At 34.8% G+C, this 25077-nt stretch overlaps 1 protein-coding gene across 1 annotated transcript; it reads right to left on the bottom strand.

Annotated features, from left to right (window-relative positions):
• Nucleotides 1–20732: 20732 nt before the first annotated feature.
• LOC102597154 (zinc transporter 4, chloroplastic) lies at nucleotides 20733–24318 on the bottom strand. The gene is made up of 4 exons (XM_006360929.2): nucleotides 24030–24318; nucleotides 23881–23938; nucleotides 22317–23011; nucleotides 20733–21478 (listed from the first exon to the last, which is right to left on the bottom strand). The coding sequence occupies exons 1-4, from the start codon at nucleotides 24042–24044 to the stop codon at nucleotides 21023–21025; spliced, it is 1224 nt and encodes a 407-aa protein (XP_006360991.1). The 5' UTR covers nucleotides 24045–24318; the 3' UTR covers nucleotides 20733–21022.
• Between the last annotated feature and the right edge of the window lie 759 nt (nucleotides 24319–25077).

A 25077-nucleotide genomic window follows, 5' to 3' on the forward strand; every position in this document is an offset into this window, starting at 1 on the left:
TAGTTGTTTTAGACTGACTGACAAAACATATTCTCTAAACTATTAAATGTACTTATATTCTTAATCCTGATATAACTATTATGATCTGTATATATTAATTATCGTTTTGATTTATTAAAAGGTGAGATTTTGAGATGGGTCAATATGCCTGGTAGATTGGATGATAATAATATATATTGGTGAAATAATAAGTTAGTTGATGGAATCCATGTCTCGTTATAGAGATTGATTGATATGCCTTTTTGAGAAACTTATAAGTTTTCATCGTGTCAAACCTTGCAAGTGGATTTATGAATCCGACACATGAAATAAGTTAAGTAGTGCTCTAAAGGAAATTAATCATTAAGTTAAATTCGTCAGTAATTTAATTTATTGATTAGTATTTGTAATCTTAACATGGGGAATTACATATGTGTTTAATGGGGAATTACAAAATATAAATAGAGGAGTGCAATTACGAATTTCTAGTGGAATGATTTGTAATTTATTATGGTAAGAATAATTCAAATTAATTATTTGGAATTATTTCCATAATAGGAAGCCTCAGTAATTAATTTTGTGGTCCCTACCGTGCCCATATTTAACTAGAACTCAAAATCCTATTTTCTAGGTAAAAAAAAAGGAACGTGTATTTCTATTGGAGAAGAAACATGTGTTTCTTTTTCATGAAGGAAAAGGACTCCTTTTTGGATTGGGAAGAAATCTCTATAAGTAGGGATTCTCCTAACCTAGAAAAAGATCGAAGGTTTCTATTCATACTTGCCCCACCCAATATTGAGAGAGTTCAAATGTGAACTTGAGATCACTGTAGAAGACCATAGTTGATGTCTATGCTGTAGATTCGCTTGAAGGTATGTCTAACTTGGGGATTCGCTTCAAGGTACGTATTTGCTCACGCTTCAAGAGGTATTTATCGAATTAAATTTAAGCAAGTTTATGTGTTCTAGCATAAATGGTATTGGTTATCTATTATTCATGTAAGTAGTAAGATTCTAATATGATTCCGCTGTGCATATAGTTTTCCAACAATTGGCATCAAGAACCATGCTTACATCTAAATAGATAACTTAAAAAGATAATGTACGTGTGATTGTGTATGATTTCACTACGGGTCTGTTTGGAAAGCCATTTGGTAATTGAAATTGGTGTAATTACTAGGGTAGTAATTACCAGCCTAGTAATTACACTGACCTGCTTGGTTGCCACAGTGTAATTACACTGTAATTACACATGTCCTGTTTGGATGCCACATTGTAATTACACATGTTCTGTTTGGATGCACAATTGCAATCATAAAATTATAATAAATTTTAAAAATAAAAATTAATTATTTAAAATTTATACTAGACAAATAAGAAACTTTATAAATGACATTAAATTAAATATTTAAGATATATATTATTTTTTAAAATATATTAATTAATAAACATATTTTCTGTAAATATTATGAAAAAGTAATTGATTTATATTTTTTCAAATTAATATATTTCAATTGAATTGATCGTAACAACTAAAAGTATGAAGTTTCTACGAACATGGTGAAATGCATGTTTGATAAAAAGAATAATATATAAATAAAATGTCATAAATTATTAAATGTTTGACAAAAATATAATCTATCAACTCTAATTAAAAATGACATGCAATGAAGATTCAATATTACTAAAACAAATGAAACTGAAAATATAACATAAGTTATAAATTCAAAACAAAATTTTTAACATAATACTCTTATAACAAATTTCAACATAGCAATAAATATGATTTATTTTTAGTTTTTCTTAATAAAGAAAATGTAAGTCTATAACCTTACTTAACAATAAATTCTATTTTAATTTAAAAATTAGAATATAATAAAATTATGCTAATGAGAAAATAAGCATGGCATAAAGAAATAGATAATCGAAAAATTACATAGAATCACGTAAAGTAAGGTTGAGAATAAGAAGAAAATGAAATATAATAATATAAAATAAAAAATAAACTTTTACAAATTTTTAGAATAATAAATTAAAAAAAAACTTAAAATAATAGAAGTAAAAAAATTAAAATAGAAATTAAAAAAGAATTAAAAAGTAATCAGGTGTAATTACACCATGTAATTACCAGCAATTCACAACCTCTGCCTGTGAATTGTAGAGTGTAATTACCCCCAGCCAATTACCCCAATTACCTGCTGACCAAGTAATTACGTGTCCTTCCAAACAGGACAAGACAATGTAATTACACCAATTACACCAAATTCAATTACCAGGATGTCCTTCCAAACAAACCCTACGTGTTTCAGAATTTAATTCTCAAGTTAGACTGTGTGCCGTATTAAATTCATTGAAGTACTGGACATGAGATTCCTTGTTTGTTTGGTAAAAGAATTCTTTGTCGAAAAGAGTGTTTTTGTGATCATTAAACCAAGAAAGAATTGAACATTGTACATGTTAATGGCGGCGAACATGGTGTGGAGTTTTAATGATTCTACTCAATTTTATTATTTTGTATAAAGAAAACAATAAAAAGGAAGTTGAGGTATTGCTAATATCACATGGCGGCTATGCACCTTGAATTGATAGCACACATCGTGTTTACCTTCCTTTTTTTATCTTTTTTTTTTAAAAATCAATTAGATGGGTATACATGATAAAAGTTGTGGGTTTTCAATGTGTTTCCTTCTGTAATTTAGTTTTCTCTTCAAATATTCTTTTCCTTATTTTTGATCATGAATTACAGGAAGTTACTTGTTATTTATGTTTTTTCATTGTCACGAAAGGGCAGTGACTACTAGAACGAGTTAAAGTGTAATTGGATTGATTTTGAATAGAAAAGGAATTTAATTATTAATGAGCATAGTTTTTTTTTTCTCACGTGAATATATTAACATGAATATATTAAGAATTTCGTAACTAATAAATGGTTACCATTAAGTAGTTTGTTTACTTGAAATTATTAGAAATTCTTAATATTTTATATATGTGAGATTACAAAATATGAATTGAGAATTATGATAAATAAATAGGATCTACGAAAGTGGTCTATTTATTTGAGTCGTTAGAATATCCTCAATATATCATGTATGGATTGTTCTTCATAAATGTATACTAGTAAAGGTTTGTTTACTCGAAAGGAGATTTACCTTTAGATACTAGTAACACTTAAATTAATTCATGAGAAGAGATATTAAAGATTTTCACCGGTTTAAAAGGAGAAATATAATATCTTGAATTCTCAAGTGTATTAATTGAGAGAACAATATGTTGTAAAGAGGTTAGTTAGTTGTGTGTTAGCCAAAAGACAGGACACAAGTATGTTTTGTGCTCATGAGATAATTATTAAAAGAGAATGAAAATTTGAATCATGTTATGTTAGTCATTAACTATGCCTAAAACAGTTACTTTTCAAATTTGATCATAGTTTAAGTGATTATGAATTTTTTTATCTCTGGTTGATTTGAAATTTGATGATTCCATTTAAAATCGTTTAAATGAGTTTTAGGTAGTTTGTCAGATTAAAATTTGATTTGAATATGATAAGATCTTTCTTTATGTCAGTTATGTTTATGTTAAATGTGGTACATGATTACACGTGATGAGTTAACATGAATTGATGAATGATAAGGATGTAGATCTGATTATTTTTCCTCAAATCGTTTGCATCTTAATTTGATCATAGCTTTGGAGATAAATATTATTTTTGAACTCTGATTGATCTGAAATTCGGTAGGTTCACCAAAAACGATCAAATTTAAAATACTCATTGTTAAGAAGTGATTTGGCAATTTGAGGTCGTTTAGATAATGGTTTTAGATATTTCTTTGTATTTTGAAAATTAATTTTAATGAAAAATTACTCGACTATGATATAGTGGTGAAAAACATTGTTCTCTATGGTCTTCATGACTAAATTTTAGTAAAGTATTAAGTTCATGTGTTGGCTTCAGACCTTCCTCCATATCAAATGAAATTAATACGAGTCACTAGATTTAATTTGACTTCTAGTTTTGATAATCTGTAGTGACTCTCCCTATCTGAGTAATATATGATTGAATCAATGGATCTAGGGACAATGATATTCACTTGGCTTAAATTAACATATACTCTCCATCTGAGGTAGCTTTTGTTCTAATCTGAGTAATATTTGATTGGATCAATGGATATAGGGATAATGATATTCATTTGGCTTAAATTTAACATATACTCTCCATCTGAGTTAGCTTTTATTTTAAATTTATTAGAGTGAATATCTAACACCATATATGTATATTGTATGAGTAGCTATTTTTTCATCAAAATTTATTGTTCAAGATGCATGGATATATATCTATGAGGCGTGTTTTGAAATTTTTATTTCAATGCATTCATAAACATGCTGATTTTTGGAAAATAGTATTCAAATAAAGTAAATAGTTTTTAGAATTTTGTTTTTTGTTCTTGATTTGTGAATCTATTTCACAAATGATGATATGTGTCATGCGATAAGAATTTTGAACGGAAAAATTTTAAATTCTATTTTGACCATATAACGTTTTCAACCAAATTGATCATAGTTTTGAAATTCGAAAAAATAATCTCTGATTGATCTGAAATTTGGTAGATTCATAAGAACGACCTAGTAAGAAATTAATTTTTTTCTTAGATCGTTATATGAATTTTTGGTCATATTTGATTAAATAGTAGTGAAGTATTAGTTTTATGTGCTGGCTTAGACCTTCCTCCCTATCGGATGAAATTGATACAAGTCACTATATATTTAATCGTCTAGTTTTGATAATCTGTATTAACTCTCCTAAACTGAGTAATATAGGATTGGATCAATGTAACTAGGAGGATTTTCACTTTGACTTAAACTAACAGTAGACTCTCCATCTGAGTTAGGTCTGTATAAGTTTATGGAGTGAATAATCGGTCATTATATTGTACATGTGTATTGCATGAGTAGTTCTCCAATCCCATCGATTGGCTATTCAAGATGTATGGATGTATCTGTATAAATGAGCCATGCATTTTGTTATTTAGGATTATTCAAAATATTATGATCTATTTAATGTATTATATCTCATATTCTCAATAGACTTTACGCACCCACTTAGTACTACTTAAGCTTTTCTTTTGGTAGAGATAAGCTATTAATTCAAAGAATGAATTGTACATGTACCTTATGTTAGAAGGAATTATTTTCAGTTTCTAACTAGATAAGAGATGCGTATTTAATATATTTGTTTGTAACTCTCCTATCATTGAGTTTGATGAATATTTTATTTCTTGTGGTATATTGATGCGTGATTCTTTTATTAGTATTATCTCTCATGAATTGAATTATATTAATCTGTCTCACAAGGGAAAATATCTTTTAAATTGAATGAAACTTATTTGTACATTAGTGTCTAAGTCATTTATTCTGAATAGAATTTCGAGGTTGATTAATGGATGGACATAATGGTTCATTGAAAGTGAAGTTACTACCAACATGTGAGTCTTGTTTAGAAGGAAAAATGACTAAGAGACCTTTCCTTTTAAAAAGGAAAAAGAGGTAGTGATAAGTTATAATTAATCTATTCTGATTTGTAATAAATGAGCATTTGGGCAAGAGGTGAATTTGAGTATTTTGAAAACGGTTACTCATGATATGAATATATTTTTTGATGTTTTGTAAGTCTAAATGTCTTGATAAACTCAAAATATTTAAGACACATGAAAATAACATCATGAAAAATATATAAAATCATTGCTATCTGATTGTAGTGACGTAAGCCTCTCTGTAGAGCTTATAAGTCACTTATCTTATAGAATAATTGCATTTCAATTGTCTATACCAGACACTCTATAATAGATTGGTGTAGAAGAGAAAAAGAAGTAGACTCTTATGAAGATGATAAGATTAATTATTGACATATTATTAGTTATGTTGTTTCTTTTGGGATAGGTTCTAATAACTACATATCACATTCTGAATTCAATTTCTTTCAAATCAGTAACTTGAACAACTATAGAACTAGTTGGATTTGACGTAAGTCTAATCTGTGATATGTTCAGATATAGGATTGTCTAGCACATGTGTTAAGTGGAGAATAAGAAAATTGGAATTAAGAACGGAATGTGTGTGTTAATTGGATATCCTAAAGAATGAAAGAAGGTTTATTATAGTGTCCTAAAGAAAATAAGGCAATTGTTAACACAACTGTCTGATATTTAGAAAAAGGATAATTTAGTAAACCATGTTCCTAGAAGTAAACTAGTTTTTACAGGAATTGAACAAAGAAATAACAAATAAGTCAATTGTAAATTCATACGCTCAGAAACATCTAAACGGTATGTCAGAAATGACGTTTCATTGCATTTAAGTAGTGGGAGAAACGTTACTAGACATAAGAAAACTACTACCTCAAGTAGTGGAAGTGATGTTGAGCAAATTGAAGAACACTACATGAAAAGTTGTTAATATTTCAATATCGAAAGATTTTTGAAGAAAATATTAAGACTCAAGATCATGAAAGTGTGATTATGTAGTAGTGCTTAGTCGTAGTGGGAGAATCATAGCGAAGATTGATTTGTTTTGTATGCTTGAGAGAACTTCTATGATAGATCTCCTGAAAAGAAGTACACTCTTGAAAGGTTTCATGAGAAGCTCTCTCAAGATCTACTACAATATCGATTTGTTACGACGAAGCACTACTAGACAAAATTGCATGAGAAAATAACTTGGTAAATTTCTTTTGATAAGAAATAAAGGAATGCTTGTGAAAGTTGTAAATAGCATTGTTAAGAGTCTAAGTGGGAGATTGTTAGGGTATATACAATTAATCATGTGTTTGGACATAGTATTCTAACAATTTTACTAAGATTAAATATCTAAGTGAGAGATTGTTAGGGTATATACTATTAACCATGCATTTAGATATAGTGCATTATAACAATTGTGATAGTTAAACGTCTAAGTGGGAGATTGTTGGGATACATACTATTAACCATATGTTAAGAAATAATATTTATTATAGAATAAATATTTGCTCAATTTTAATAGATCATATATTCGTTTATGGTGTCTGTTTACTTATATAGTAGATGATTTAGTGTGTAGAGTTTTAGCTTATACACAGAGGATTAAATCATCGGTTTTTATAAGTATAAAGTTTTTTGTTCACAATCTAGGATGGAAATTGGACATGCCATCGGTACGATTGTAGCACAAGATTATATGTAATTTATCTTGATTATGGGAACGGTATAGTTCCAACTTCTTGTGCTAGTGCATTTTGTATGTATTGAACGGGACCGAGTAGAGATAGTTGTTTTAGACTGGCTAACAAAACATATTCTCTAAACTATTAAATGTACTTATATTCTTAATCCTGATATAACTATTATTTAACTAGAACTCAGAATCCTATTTTCTAGGGGGCAAAAACGAACGCGTATTTCTGTTGGAGAAGAAACGTGTGTTTCTTTTTCATGAAGGAAAAGGACTCCTTTTTGGATTGGGAAAAAATCTCTATAAGTAGTATAAGTAGGGATTCTCCTAGCCTAGAAAAAGATCGAAGGTTTCTATTCATACTTACCCACCCAATATAGAGAGAGTTTAGATGTGAACTTGGGACCACTGTAGAAGACCATAGTTGATGTCTATGTTGTAGATTCACTTGAAGGTATGTCTGACTTGGGGATTCGCTTCAAGGTATCTGCTCACGCTTCAAGAGGTATTTATCGAATTAAATTTAAGCAAGTTTATGTGTTCTAGCATAAACGGTATTGGTTATCTATTATTCGTGTAAGCAGTAAGATTCTAGTATGATTCCGTTGTGCATATAGTTTTCCAACAGTTTATTCCAAAGAATAAATGGGAAGATTAAACTTTATCATCTAAAACAAATATGAAAGTGAATGTCATTTTCTTAGGATTATACCTTAGAACCATCGAGCCAAGTGATGGAATTAAATTACTCTAGAGGAGTGTCTAGGATAGAGGAATAAGGCAACTTGTTCTTCTTATATAGAAAATGGGTTTCATCAAATTGAACAGGTCTCTTAAGATAAATTTTTATTATCATGAGGATTGAAGCATAAATACCCATAAAACACAAGTGGCAGTTCTGTAGGAGGATTTGTGTTGATTGTAGGGTCGTAACAAAGGATAGACAATGCAACTAAAGATACATTGAAATTTTGTAAGTTAGTGGAATTTCATGAAGTTTTTAAACGGGGAGACATGTTAAAGCACTTGAGCAGTGGCGTGCCTAGCAAAATTCCAAAATTGGGATGGAACTGCAACATGAGTGAGTAGGGTGAGACTGAGACTGAGACATGTATTCACTAGGTATATGATTTTTCTTTCAACTTGACCATTTTTCTAATGTGTATGAGGACAAGTAATGCGACGCTGAACAACATTTTACTTCAAATACGTAGTGACAAGACGAAATTCACCACTCCAATTTGATTGAAAATTAATGATTTTTATTTGAAATTATTTTTCAACCAATTTATGTAATTTGACTAAAGTAGAAAGAAGCTCACCTTTTTATTTAATTGTATACAACCAATAATAATGAGAGAAGTCTGTAAATTTCTATGGCCCACGTATTTATATTTTGGTTTAATAATTAATATAAGTTAAATCCTAAATATGTGTGGAGAAGTGGGAAAGTTACTTAGTAACTTCCAACTACCCATTAAGTGGGGAGTTACTTGGTAATTTTAAAACTACCCATCATCTCTGCTAATCACCATGATGAAAAGTGGGAATAATGTTAAAAACTCTCTTATTTAAAGGGTCCTCTCTCTGCCATAAACATATAGTCTTATCCATCAAAGCTATTTATAAAGTGTAAGGCAAAAGATAGAAAAAAAACTTCTGAAGAACAATAAAGAAAAGCCTTCCTCTCAATTCAAATCAAGATTCTCGGAGAACACTATGGTTGATCCGAATATGTATTCTTGATTGAATTACTACACTTATATGTCACGATCCAAGGCTAGCCCCTAGACATAACACGTCGTACTTGACCCCGAAGGGATCTCATACAAGCCTCTAACATCATCATTACATAGGACATAGAAATAATGCGGAAAAATTTAAAACTTTACAATCGAAGTCCAACTTCACTTTTCATAAAAGAAAGTAATAGGAAATCTAAATTTTGTCTCATTTACCATCTAAAACATAGGAATACAAAGTTCGGGACTTAGCCCTTTTTCATCAACTAAAGTCTCAATATACAAGTTACAAAATGGACTATGAAATAGGAAATCCCGTCCTCGAACTTGAGGACTCACCACAACTTGGAGATAAGCAATCCAAGTCTTCTTCGAAGGAGAGTGAAAGTCACCTAGCTGGAACCTACACTCATTAAGATGTAGAAGGAAGAAGGGGTTATCACATAATATGTACTAAGTATGGAAACATGCATAAAATCCTTAAAACATGATGAAAAGGACATTTTATTTGAAAGAATGCATTTATAAAGTTTGGAAACCAACACATATCTTCAATGTCAAAATCCAGCCAAAAATCACATTTATTCTCATTACATGGTAAATTCATCACCTTAGTAACCCCTAAAGAACACTTGTGCAATGTATGGTTGCCATCCCATAATACCAACCCTACTAAGCACCCCCTTGAAGGTACCTTGGTCATGCACCTCATCTTTAGACCTCATCACAATCATTAGTCACAATTAAGGAAATAGTCATGTACATTAATTGAATACAAGGAAAGTCATTCATAGAAACTATCCATTCAACGCATATGCATACATTTGAATCTCATCATAATATAAAGGAACCATCCCACAACATCCTACTAAGTCTACTTGTGCAATGTGGAAGTGAAGTCCCATACCCCCAATCCTACTAAGTAAACTCACCAAGAAGTCATAGTATAGTTCATGTCTCATTCATTATCTTGTCATATAGGGAAGAGTAACCATAACCGACACAGACCATGTGAGCTACATGGGATCCAGTGTCGTGTAACCCCACACCGAAAGAAGGTGTCCTACTTGCCTAAGGTAGAACTAACATGTTTAGCCTTAAGGTGGATCCACTAGCTAAAGTCCTATGTTGGCACATAGTTATGGGATAGGGAGATTGCTTCTAGAAACCCGACCTATTGCATTGGCGGAGGAGTTTCCATCTCATGAGTTCACTTGGATGACCCAACCTATTGCATTGGCAGAAAGGCCTTTACCTCATTGTCCATATTCACTCGGTGCTAAGCATTATTTCCCAAATTATACATAATTAGTCTTAAATTGCATTTACATGTGTGAAGGAGTTCTCTACCATTCATTCAATACAATTCATCATAATAGCTCATAGATTCATTAAAGGTGAGAATGTACTTTCAACCTTAGAATCAATATTAGTTTTGTGAGTAGAACTTTCACATTACATTGATAGTATTTTCACGAGAAATAGATTTTCAATCAACACAATACATCATCATCATCCTAGACTATTCATGCATCATCAATTATAAGGGTAAGGGAAGAACGATCTTTCAACAATACCATACTTCACACATTAGTCATATGAGATGTACTTTCTAAGTGAATCAATGGTTTATACACATCTTGCATCCATATGCACAAACCCTAGCAATTTACCCCTTTTCAAGGTCATGAGTCATGTCTCATAACTACACCTAAATATGCTTACAATAAGCATGAATAAAATAAGAGTCAATAATTAAATTCACATAGAAACAATTCATAGTAATCATCATGCATCAATACACCCATCACAATACTTGAGATTGGGGTCATTGGGGTGTTCATGGGTTCAAGGGGAATTTTACAATGAAAATCACCATTAAACGTCAAATCATCCATAATATAATGCAATTAACATAATAAAATCGTCTTTAGGAAGAATCCATGGTTGGAATAGAAAACCCTAGTTTTGAACAAGTTACCAATTTCGAAATCAAGAGTTGAAGGGATTCATGGAGAAAGATGTTCCATGAATCAAGGTCCCCATACCTTAATTGAAGTTTTGCCCATGAATTGGAGTTGAGAAGATGGATTCTTGAGCCCTAATATTCAAGTTTTTAGTGCTCTTCAATGGAGGAACTTCTAAAGAGAGAAATATTGAAAGAGTTTGGGTCTTCTTTTAACTCCTTTAAAAGTAACTAAATTCCAAGGTTTTCAAGTCTAAAAAGGTTTTAGAGTCATTAGGAAGGGAATAAAATAATAAGGACTCAATTTTGGAAAAGACCTAAGGACCCTTAAAATTTTGAACTTAAATTTTCCCCATTTCCTGACTTTGCTCGCCCAATGACCCTCTTGGCTCACCAAGGGCACTAAGCGACTTGCCAAGTGAACCCTTGGCTCGCCCAAATTTCCAGTGAGCTCCAAAAATGGGCAGCTCATTAGGTGGTCTAGAGGGGGCAATGGGCGACTCGCCAAGCTAGTTGGCGAGCTAGGGCTTAACTTACCCTTTGCTCCAGAACCTTGGCCAAATGGACAGCCCATAGGGTGACCCCAAGTGCACTTTGGCGCATCACCAAGTCACTTGGGCGATCAAGTCAACCCATCGCCGAATGGTCTATGTAGGAACAAAGCTCCTTTCACTCTTTCTTGCTAGCTTAGCTCCTTGCGTGATCCCTAGACTTCTTCCTTATTCATTTAAGTTCTAAAAATAGCCTAGACATTGATTTAAGGTTACTTTAACTCACGCGATGAGGTTCTAGTTTAACTTACAAATTTCCGGGTCGTTATATTATATATACGTGAAAATCATGTAGTTCTACGATCATGAAGAATTGATAGTATTTATGAATGTTTAGATTGTTTATGTTTTCACAATCCCTTAAATCCTTACATGTGGTATCAAGAGCCTGGTTTAAGAACTAGTGTTTTTCCATAGAATTAATGTTGTCTTTATTTGAAAAGGGTAATGGGCATTGACCTAATTGTATGGCTGATTTGGATTCAGATTATTATGTTTTGAGTAGTTGAGTTTCACTCACTGAAAACTTGAATTTGTATTAGAACACTTGTTCTTTTCTTTTAAATTAAGAAAACAAATTTTAGTAATGACCTTCAAAAGAACTCATGTGAATTAAATAGTGAAGTGTTGATCCATAATTTATTTTGCTCTATAACATCACTGTATATATATAATGATTCATATATGCATAATGTTATTATCCCTTATTATTGTACTAATTTTGCCATATAAAGGTGTTTAGTATTAAGGGAAATAATTATTCACTATTATGATGTATTTTATTTTGAAATTATGTATATGAGATTAGTTAATCACCAAAGTGGTCTAATCTTTGAAGAATTAATTCAAAATAATAATGATTAAACGTATATTCAATTATCCATTATTTTGATGCTTGTAAGGGATATAACACTTACAGATATATTGAAGTTTTTGGTTATAAGATATTTATGAATCACCCTAAGGTTGATTATTTATTTTTATAACCATTTAACATTAAGGAGATAATTTAGATGTGTCGTTAGTTTTATTTATTTATCCAAAGATAATAAATATTATTGATTAACACATTAAAAATTACTGAATTACGTTAAATTTACATTTAAGCATCATTATGTCTAAAGTTGTATTTTGATGTTTCACCCAAAGGAGGACATCAATATACATTTAAGAACTTATAAACCATTTCTGAATTTGATAGTATGTTTAAAATCCATAACTCAAAGTATTAACAAATGAACATATTATATTTGCAGCATTTGCTCTTCATTTGCACTCTGCCTCTGTTACGACCTTTAACGGTCTTAACTTCTCATATTGGTGCAAACAGATCAAATTCAATCTTGGAGTTTTAGATCTTGATGTTGCATTTTAGACTGAGACGCCAACTGTTATTACTGAAACTAGCAGTACTGAAAAAAGGTCCTATTATAAGCACTGAGATCGATCTAACAAATTAGGCATAATGTGTATGTGAATGAATATTACATGCAACATTAAGACTACAATTCCCAAAACTGAAAATGCAAAAGATTTTGTAAAACTTGTGGAAGAATCCTCTCAAACTGTTGATAAGTCTCTTGTTGGGACACTAATGGATACTTTGACCACCATGAAGTTTGATAGCTCACGTACCATGCATGAGCGTGTCATTGAAATGACAAACGTAGTAGCAAAACTTCAGTCATTGGGAATGGAAGTGGAATAAAATTGCCTTATACAATTCATCAACTCATTACCGTTTGAGTATGGTCCTTTCCAAATGAACTACAACACTATGAAAGATAAATTGAACGTACATGAATTGCACGGAATGCTGGTTCAAGAGGAAATAAGGTTGAAGAATCAAGGAACCCACTCCATCAACTTTATAGGTCACATATCCAAAGAAAGACTAGAACGATTGGTTATGAATGAATTTCTTTCAGATTTAGATTTTACAGACCTTAACATTTGTGTGGACTGTATTAAAGAAAAACAAACAAAACATACAAAGAAAGGAGCCACAAGAAGCACACAACTTCTTGAAATTATACACACGGATATATGTGGTCCTTTTGAGATCGCATCTTTCAGTAAAGAAAAAATATTTTATCACTTTTATTGATGATATTTCATGTTATGGATATGTCTATTTGTTGCATGAAAAATCTCAAGCGATAAATGCCTTAGAAATTTTTATTACTGAGGTTGAAAGACAACTAGATAGAAATGTGAAAGTAATCTGGTCAGATAGATATGGTGAATATTATGAAAGATATGATGAAAATGGACAACACCCATGTCCATTTGCTAAATTCCTCGAAAAGCATGGCATATGTGCTCAATACACAATGCGTGGAACACCAGAATAAAATGGTGTAGCAAAAAGGCATAATCATACATTAATGGACATGGTTAGGAGTATGTTAAGTAATTTATTTTTACCTTTTTCATTGTGGATGTATGATTTAAGGATTGCCGTTTACTTACTTAATAGGGTTCCTAGTAAAGCAGTTCCAAAGACTTTTTTTGAACTGTGGACTGGTAGGAAACCTAGTTTAAGGAGCCTGCATGTTTGGGGTTGCCCGACAGAAGTTAGAGCTAATAACCCACAAGAAAAGAAACTGGATTCAAGAACAATCAGTGGTTTCTTCATTGGTTATCTAGAAAAATCAAAAGGGTATAAATTTTACTGTCCTAATCACAGTACAAGAATAAATGAAACTGAAAATGCTAGGTTCATTGAGAATGGTGAAGTTAGTGGGGGTAAAGAACCACGTAAAGTGGAAATTAAAGAAGTTAGGGTGAAAGTTCCTCTACCCTTTACTTCTTTTAAAGTTGTTGTTCCTGAAGCTATTGTACAACCTAACAATCAACAAGAACAACAAATCGATGCTCCTGTTAATCTCAATGAAGCGATAATTAATGAACCTGCAATATATGTACCACAAGAAGTAGCATAAACAAAATATCAAAGACAAAATAGATCTACTATTTCTGATGACTATTTGGTATATTTACACGAGTCAGAAATTGACTTGGGAATTGATAATGATCCAGTTTCATTATCACAAGCTATTGAAAGTAATAATTCAGATGGATAAATGCTATGAAAGATGAGTTGAAATCTACGGAACATAATGAAGTATGGGTGTCACAGGCTAATTTTCAACTGCGTCAGCGGCACACAATTACCCGTGCGGCGCCTAAAGCTCCCCATAGCTTAGGGCCAACCTTTCAACTTCTCCCAGTTGCCTTAGTACGATCCTTGCAGCTGTGGCGAGGTTCACCTCAAGGTTCCCCTCATTGTGCCGCTCGTCTCATGTCTGGATATTACCTTGACATGTATTCGACTCATATGGAGCACCAATACATGCTAGATCACTTCCATGTGCGCCCTGGGGTTTGGCTATGGACATATATATGCCATGCCGAGACCTAAGCATCACTGCCGCGTGCATGGTCCAATCATCTAGCTTGTCAGTCGCCTCGTGTGTCCGCACTTGGCTTGTCGCTTTGCCTGAGTAGGGAAACGTTCAATCATTGGCCTTAGCCATGTGCATCTTCCTTACGGTGCCTTCATTTGTCTTAGGGCATAACCCACGCATAATGCATACAAGTTTCATAGTGCATCGTCGCCCCACGACTACACATCTAGTCCAACGGACCCTTGCTCGCTTGGTTGAACCTTTACCAAGCTTACAAGGAGAACGGCCCGGAGGGCCCAACGTTCGGTATATCTAACCCACACGGCCGTCGGGACACCCAACATCAACTTCCAAGTCGCACACCGCCATAGAGCTTCCCTAACTCATATGGGTACCTAGGACACTCATTTGAGGTGCCTAGGCAGGCCCTGGAAGCCCTGCTTCAAGTCAGCACACTTGGGGCAAATCTGCCTGGGGAGGCTGGTAGTCTGTCACCATGAATCCATGTGTGATGGAACTCTTTCGAGCTCCTTTTAAAATGGAGTAATGCCCTGCGCACTTCCTCCTCCCAAGTTTTGTCCAAGCTGCATCAGCACTGCACCTCCCGATGTTCACTAGGACGGTGTCTTCACACCTGCACCCTTAGGTGACTACTTTGTGGCGACACTCAAGTCCACCACACCATGACCCTTACGGCTTTCAGCTGTCTGGAAACCTTGTTCTTCTTTGCAATACACTTGCATTATCACTAGCGCCGCAAACAAGACTAAAGTATTGGAGGTCTTGAAGAGCATCCTTAACGCCTTCAGCTTGACCTAGTAACTAGACACATCATGATGAGAACTGTCTAGTACCGCAAGCAAGACTAGAGCATTGGATGCCCCGAAAGCGTGTCCTTGACATCCCTCACCCGATATAGAATCTGACTACCTCCATGGATAACATGCAGTCCCGCCGTGTCTTCACTCTCACTCGAAGACGTTCCTTTCAGACGCTTGCTTTCAACCGCACAAACATACCTCGGCCTGACTGGTTGGGAAAGTAGGCATCATTTGATGTGGCATCCATGCCAATCATACCCTTATGGTCCTTCATCCAAACTTGACCTTGTCCCAGTTGTCATACCGCTTAACCTTTGGCACTCACGCTGCAACATGACACATTTAGATTATCATGTGCTCCGCACCCGTAGACACCTTGCACTTTCTTGGGACGTACTTCTGGCAAGTACTTCTTAGATCAAAGTGCCGACGTTCACATTCATCGCTGAACAAGACTCTTTCGTCCAGAACATGTTCTTCCCCTTTGTAGCAATTCGATACTCGGGGTGCAAGTCTATGGCAAGGACCCAATGGTGCTCCCAATTCTCAACTTGGCCTATGGCGAGGCGTGCACGGTTCTCCCATCATGTGGCATCCGACTTGACCTTCTACTCTTAGAAATCCTTCATTCACGAACTTGGATACCCACACAATTCAGACGCTAGCTATTCTCACATTGATTCATTTCCTTACCATAGTACCTTGGTCACTATGCCTCCTCATAACTGATTTGGAAAACGTGCCCCTCACACACCCGATGGCGGACTCCATATTTTTCTTGACACTACGGTCTTCCGAAAAGACGTTTGCATGCAAGTCTAACTTCACGTTAGTGGGGTGTTTGGCATGAACAACTTGCAAGCTTCTGATTGCTCATGCGGTAGGCTCCAACCTACTCTTTCAACATGATCCTCATGTAGGGACTCACCTGCCATTCTTCGCAACCCATCAGATTGCTAGGTCATCACAATGTCCGACTATCCAGCAGAACACGTACAAACGCCCTCGGGCGTGGCTCAAGTCCATCCATATCAGAAGGACACTCAACTAATGCATGCACTGCATCCATGGCAAGATCTTTGCATGAGCAAGCCCCAAAGTTTATAGTCCATGGCTGACATACCTCTCGAAACATCGCTGCACGACCTGGCAGACGTAGGCCTTTTTACTTGGCCACTTGACTTATCGGCACATTCCTATCGTCTTCACAAGCCTAGACTCTTTCAAGGCTGGCAACTTAACTCGTCGCATTGCACGAACACACCCAGACTGACAATCTTCTGATGCACTCACCATCTATGCTTGATGTTCATCATCTAGTTCATGTTTCTTGCATAACAAGCTGCCAACATACTGCTCACAGAGTTTCAGAAAAACTGACGGTTGGTCACAATCTAGGACATTTGAGCAACGACTATCCGTTTGCCCGTTCTTGTAACAATACCAAAACAACATCCCACGTGGCACAACAAGACAACCCAACATGCCTTGACATGATCCCTCTGAAGAACAATATCCGCTGATCAAAAGTCATCCCTTGAAGATACCTCGATAACAATCAGACGTTTCACATTCAAATCACACAGACAAATGCGGAATCAACGGCTGTGAGAGGGCGTGATTCTGGTTGTCATAGGTATTTGATTGACACAGCTCCATCTAGCTCATTGTATGCAACCAATCCCTCTTAGACAGTAGCATCGCTTCATTGATGTTTGGTGAGCATGGGAAATATTCATCTTTGCTTTGACGTAGTCTATGCATGGAAGTTCACAATCCGCTTACACATTCGCAATAACTTGGCTCAAACCAGGTTCAAATACCATTTGTCAGAGCCTGATGTATGCTCTAATATCACTTGTCAGAGCATGATGCAAGCTAATATAAGCTCTGATATCACTTGTCACAGGCTAATTTTCAACTGCGTCAGCGGCACACAATTACTCGTGCGGCGCCCAAAGCTCCCCATAGCTTAGGGCCAGCCTTTCAACTTCTCCCAGTTGCCTTAGTACGATCCTTGTACCTGTGGCGAGGTTCACCTTAAGTTTCTCCTCATTGTGTCTCCCGTCTCATGTCTGGCTATTGCCTTGACATGTATTCGACTTATATGGCGCACCCATACATGCTAGATCACTTCCATGTGCGCCCTGGGGTTTGGCTATGGACATACATATGCCATGCCGGGACCTAAGCATCACTACCGCGTGCAGGGTCCAATCTTCAAGCTTGTCAGTCACTTAGTGCGTCCGCACTTGGCTTGTCGCTTTGCCTGAGTAGGGCAACATTCAATCCTTGGCCTTAGCCATGTATGTATTCTTTACGGTGCCTTCATTTGTCTTAGGGCATATCCCACACATCATGCATACAAGTCTCATAGTGCAATGTCGCCCCACGACTGCACGTCTAGGCCAACGGACCCTTGCTCGCTTGGTTGAACCTTTGACAAGCTCACAAGTCAACTCACGAGGCTCTTGAGTGAGTCCCTCGATTGCTCATTCGGCTAGGAGGTCTTTTCTCACAAGGAGAACGGCCCGGAGGTCCCAACGTGCGATATATCTAACCCCCACGGTCGTCGGGATGCCCAACGTCGACTTCTGAGTCGCACGCTGCCCATAGAGCTTCCCTAACTCATATGGGTACCTAGGACACTCCTTTGTGGTTCCTAGGCAGCCCCTTGAAGCCCTGCTTCAAGGCAGCACACTTGGGGCAAATCTGCCCGGGGGAGGCTGGTAGGCTGTCACCATGTATACCCCCATTATAAATGCTTAAAATAATAAAACCCATGTGACACGTCTAGATATCATTCTGCCAGAGAATCATAATGGGTCATAGACGGATCATCCAACCTCCAAATTGGGTGTCGTTTGATTGTACTTACTCGTCTTGACTTCCTTCACACCTCCATGTAGTTTAAGCCCATTCTCATCTTTGGCACTATAAGGGCATGACATGAAACATCTTTGGCACTATAAGGGCATGACATGAAACATCTTTGGCACTATAAGGGCATGACATGAAACATCTTAAATGGTTGTTTCCTCATGCCATGACCCCTTTGCCTCAATATCCTACTTCAGCGCCTCATTCAACACACGCCGCCTGCAAGGCTAACATAGGTGCGGCCTTCTTGGCCTGCACTCCTTGGCCGACTTCCTGACCAATGTATACGCCCATATTCCTGGGGCGTTACAATGGGACCTTGTTGAATTACCAGAAGGTTGCAAAAGAGTTGGGTGTATAATGGATCTTTAAGACCAAATGTGACTCAACTAGCAATATCAAACGTCACAAGGCCGGACTTGTTGCAAAATGTTTCACTCAAAAAGATGACATCGACTATAAAAAGACATTTTCACCCGTCTCTAGAAAAGATTCACTTAGAATTATAATGGCTTTAGTAGCTTATTATGACTTAGAGCTATATCAAATGGATCTACAAAATGACTTTTCTAAATGAAAATTTGGAGGAAGAAGTTTATATGAATCAACTTGAAGGGTGTTCTATTAAAGGAAAGGAACACATGGTGTGTAAACTTAAGAAGTCAATATACATATTTAAAAAGGCTTTCCGACAATGGTACCTTAAGTTTAATGAAATTATTGTCACCTTTGGATTTAAGGAAAACACTGTTGATCGGTGTATAAATCTGTAGATCAATGGGAGTAAGTTTATTATGTTAGTTTTGTATGTTGATGACATTTTACTTTCTACTAATGATTTTGGTTTATTGTATTATACCAAGAAATATCTCTCTAACAACTTTGACATGAAATATATGGGAGAGGCATCTTATGTGATTGGAAAGAAATATTTCAAGATAGATCACAAGGATTATTGGAGTTGTCTCAAAAATCCTATATTAGTAAAGTGTTAGAGAGATTTAGAATGGAAAAATGCTCATCAAGTCCTGTTCTAATAGAGAAAGGAGATAAATTTAGTCTCAATCAATGTCTAAAGAATGAATTGGAACATAAGCAAATGAAATATTCCTTATACATCAATCGTTGAGAGCCTAATGTATGCCCAAACATGTACGAGACTAGACATCAATTTTTGTTGTTGGGATTTTGGGTCGTTATCAAAGTAATCCAATAATGGATCATTGGAAGGCTGCGAAGAAAGTGTTGCGATACTTGCAAGGAACTAGTATTAGTTGACCATGTTATCTTGAAATTAACTTTGATGATTTTATATTATTTGTATAGATGAAATTTGATTGTACGTAGTTGAATGCATAATAGAAATTCTTCTGATCGAGTAGGGATAAAGGAGAAATTTACAAATAGTGTCACTGATTTTATCAAGCATTAGGTGTCCTCGTGAGAGATACCAATGCAGATCTGCATAAAATAAGTGATTATTAAGCTTCATGTCTATGAAAAGGGGGATTTAAATCAAATTATCACGTTTCGACTAATCATGGTGAAACTGATAGTAACATTAATAAATTTCAAAACTTTGTTGTTGGTGAAAGTAATAGGTGTGTGGGACATAATTATTTTCAAGATTTTAGGACGTTGGACATAATTCAGGACGCTTTTGGGGTACTGATTTTGAATTTGGAGCAGATATTTAAGAAGCTCCCAATGAAGAAGTACCTTCTTAAGAGCATTTACATGTTAGTCGTCTTTTATGTGACAAGAGTAGGCACTCTCAATTATCTTTTACAGTTTAATTATTAAATATCAAATCAAATTAGTATATTGCTTAAGGAGCAATGAATTCCCTAATAGACCTTATTCAAGAATTACTATAATGTGAGTATTGTGAAAATGACTCCATGTGATACTATAAGAATGATGTCAATCTAGCATCTTGTAAGTTTTGTAGTTATATTCGTTATAAATGTGATTCTAATGAAAAGAAAGTCTATTATATTAAGTGATGCACTATTTACTTCTTATACCAAGATTGAAGAAGGTAAAAACATCACATAACTCTGCTCTCCATATGAGATGACATCATGAAAAAACAAAAAGAGGTTATATGCATCAAATAAATATAAAAGTAAATGAACCATCATCAAAGGAGAGTATTTATTCCCAATCTAGTTTCCTATAAAGATCCTATTCTTAATCACATCCCACAACAAGGAAAACAGCCATAAAACTAAGAAAAGAACATCAAATTATTTTATTACAAGACCAAAATGCAACATTTCTCTTCTGTTTGCAACTCCATCTTCAAACCCTACTCTACAAGGTTGTCATACTTGTTACATAAACACCCTTCAAGGAGAAGTAAAATGACAAGAATTTTTTTTGTAAATAATTGCTTGCTTGGCTGATTTTATGGATAATAATAAGATACAAAAAACAAAAAAATTACATGCATATATTAAATGCAATAACATTCATGCCCATATTGCAAGAAGGGACATTAGTCCAGCCCCTAAAAATAGTGCAAAGTAAGAAACTACTTGAAGCCTTGTATTGCAGCTCATTCTCTTACTCAAGAAATCTGCAGCTATTAGGTCTACTAAAGCCATGTACACTAGAATTCCAGCAGATATCGAGTTAAGGATCCCTTCCACAACCAAAGCTCTTGGGCTATGAGGATCGTAAGATGAAGCAGCTCCGATCCCTACAGCAATTCCCAACGGGGTTGTTATGGCGAAAAACGTTGCCATTACAGTGGAACGCATGGAACTGAACTGCGCCTGTGAGATGCAACCTCCTAATGCAAAACCTTCGAAGAACTGGTGGAATGACAATGCTACGAGCAAGGGTCTTATTGTACATGGACTTTCTGAGACACCCAATGATACGCCTATTATGATAGAATGTGATACTATCCCAAGCTCCAAGACCTGCAAGGGAAATAATTTGTTTGAATGAACTTATACACAATCAAACTGATAGACATACAAACATTATGCATCTTGACAAAGACGGGGCAAATCAAACTTTTGCTCATTTGCCGATTAAACAAAAGTAACAACCTGTTATAAAATACATAAGGAAGCAAGCAGCCCAAGACATCAGCTATTATGAGAAATACACAAAGATAAATCTGTGAATACGTAAAGAATTCTGTGAACAACTCGATGCACCACACCAAAAAATATGTAATCAAGGCCACCTGATTGACCAAGGGAAGCATTTAACAAAGTTTAGGTACTATTCCATATGAAGTTAGATTTCACATGACAATATATGCAGTATCTCAGAGGTTGGGCGAAAATCTTAAGCACCAAACAGTTAGAAATTAACTAGCAGAATACAAATTGTCTATGCCTTTATCAAAGCTCACGGAAACAGAAGCTTATAGAAAGCTGCAATCAATCAACTACATATGCCTTCATCCCAAATTAAGTTGGAGTTGTCTATTGAATTCTCTTTGTCAATTGCACCAAAAACTTCAAGTTGTTGTAAATTTGGTAAACCATTCAAACTACAAATCATTCAAGAAATTTACATCAAGTTTCTTTCGTGGCATGAATGATATACAATAAAGTCCAGTCATTCTTGTTCTCATAAATGCTGGCATTTAGGAAATGGAATTGATTTCTTTAAAGCCTACAAAACTGATGAGATAATCGAAAACCTTCTGGACAGCATTCACCAAATTCCAACCACAACAAACTTAAGCCAAGAAGTACAGAGAAATGTGTCCAATGACGTGTGAAATAGTTGAAGTAAAATTACCTGAGAAACAACAACATGCCTCACTCCACCTTCCTCATCCCCACCACCAAAGCTATGGGAGTGCGAATGACCATGGGAATGCTCCCTCACGTCCCCATGTTCATGTGAATGACTATGTCTGTGATGAGCAGCATGCGCATGCATCCCCACAATGTGTATTGCACCACCTTCTTCTTCACCAAACAATATCTCATTCCTTGGCTTAGGCTCAACTGGTACAATAGCTGATTCCGACACCAAGTCGGCTGAATCAGTCTGATCTTTTTGGTTTTGTTTCTCTTGTTTCTTTTCATAATACTGAGTCCCAACAAAGTCAACCACCAAGGTAGCCAAAGCAGCCATCATAGCGATAAAACCAGCAAAAGGGAATTTCGACCAAGGAGATTTTGGAAGACAAGGATTAGTTAACGATGAAGTGGCACCTGGTAACATGTGTACAAAACCTGTGGCGAGGATGACACCAGCAGCGAAGGCTTTAGCAGCAAAAAATAGATTAGAGTCAGTTCGAAGGAATCGGTGCTTCTTGCCAACTAATGGGATGCCAACTCCACAAACACCAGCTATTAGGATGGCGGAGATAGCCACTATTTTAAGGGTGAGAGCAGCAGAGTTATCTTGGCATCCTTCCATCTCATCAACAGCACTGCCACAGGCAGTATTGGAAATAGGTTCAGAAAGTTTCAGCATAATCGTATCTGTTTTGACAAAAAGAATAGTAAGAATGTTGAAATCATTTCAATTTCTACATAATTAAAGTATTGAACCAATGAAGAACTATCTTCTTTTCAATTCCTACATAATTAAGAGTATCTGTACATTTCAAAAATATTTTGATATGAAACATAAAATTCATTAGAATATTGAAGGTAATAGAATCTGTATCCGATATAATACACGAAAATAGATAACAAGTCAAAAGAGCTAGTTGCGTAGAATTGGCAAGAATAACTCCATTTTTTGACTAAGTACAACCAACACAGCCTTTTTTCTTTCTTTCCCTTTCCCAGCTTTACTACATGAGTGAGATTCAACAGCCAAAACAGAGGAAATGAAGTTGCAGAGCAAATGAAGACAAGAATCATATACAACCAAAAAAAGAAAGACCTTTAATACCAATTAAAATTTAGAAGTCAATACCCCCAACATTTCATAAAAGCAAGAACAGTACAAAATTGATATGTTGGTCAGAATCGTCCAAAAACAGTGCATTTTTGGAGGATGTGACACGGGTGCAGCAACATTCCGCATAACATCGCAAAATTGAACTTCAAAAATAACATCTACTTAAAGCAAAGAATGTCCAGTTTCATCAGAAGACTCAAAAATTGAACTACTAATAAACAGATAAACTAAATTTAACATAATGAAGTTCCAAACTGAATACAAATAACTAATGAGTAGCCAATTAGAACCTCAAATAAATGAGAATTACTCAAGACATAAAGGAGAAAAAAAAAAATTAATCTTGGGAATTGCAATACAAATCTCCATCAGTTACAAACCAAAGGAAGCAAAACCAAGAATTAATTTTCCCTTTCCACAATCCCCATAACAATTAGTTTACCTGATAAAGACCCAGTCTTTTGTCTAATATGGTCCATAAAAAAGGAAGACATGAGATCCTGAAAATAAGATAAGTATAAGAATAAAACTCACAGCTTTCAAGAATATATAAAAAGAAGTGGGGTTGTGGGGGCACTATAAAGAACGAACCTCAATGAATGACATGGGGTCGAGGGAATGAAATTCTTTCGCCTCTTTTTCAATTAAGAAGTTTACAGAAACAGAGAAAACACAACTTTCTCTTTGTATGTATATAACAGATGGAAGAAGGGTTTAAATCTAACACGAATATTGTAATGATTCTTGAAAACCCCTTTAATATTATCCCAAAGAAAACTGTTTATAGTTGAAAGAAAGGGAAGGGGGATTAGAAGAAATGGAAGAAACAGAGATAGAGATTTGGATGTCGACATTATTTGTAAAGACGAAGAGAGAGGAGATAGGGAGACTTTGGAGCAGTTGCTTCTAATACAAGAGAATGAGCATCACTCTGTCGACATCTCTGCCGGATGCTATTTAGTCAATTCATCAAAAACTTTTTATTGTATATTTTTAACTTTTTTATTATTAAAACTTACATAAACTCATAAATCTAGTTATTTTATTTATAATCTTTGATGTAAATAATTATCTAACCCCTTATTTCGAGTATTTGCGTTCCAATTGGTATTTCAGGCATGTTTATAATATTAATTGTCTAGCTAGTTGACTTTTACAATCGTGACTTGATACATACTAGGTTGACTAATTATGATTTCGATGAAGTGGGGTGGGGTGGATTTTGAGAAGTGATGAATTCTAGCTCAATGAGATTGTTATGGGATACTTCGGCTTAATGCTCACCTTTGTGATTGAGGTTTTAATGATAAAAAAATATAGCTTGATACTTGATTATGACCATAGCTTGATTATGTATTCCAAATTAACTCACTTAACCTTAAGATTCAAGGTATTAATTTATTATCATATGTTGTTAAATATACTCAAACTTGATTAGATTTTTCTAATAATAGAAACATGGGTTCCAAAAGGACAAAATTAGGGATGCTATATGCAATTTATATATTGATAAATGGGGATTACGAAAAATAATGGGACTCTATTTAAGAATCTAATTACATATTTGGAGTAGTGAGAGAATGAGTAATCAAATTCTATAATTGATTTTAGGATTTGATCGAAGTGACTTTGAATTTGT

Source organism: Solanum tuberosum, unplaced genomic scaffold (genome assembly GCF_000226075.1).
Source record: "Solanum tuberosum cultivar DM 1-3 516 R44 unplaced genomic scaffold, SolTub_3.0 scf00342, whole genome shotgun sequence".
Lineage (NCBI taxonomy): Eukaryota > Viridiplantae > Streptophyta > Magnoliopsida > Solanales > Solanaceae > Solanum > Solanum tuberosum.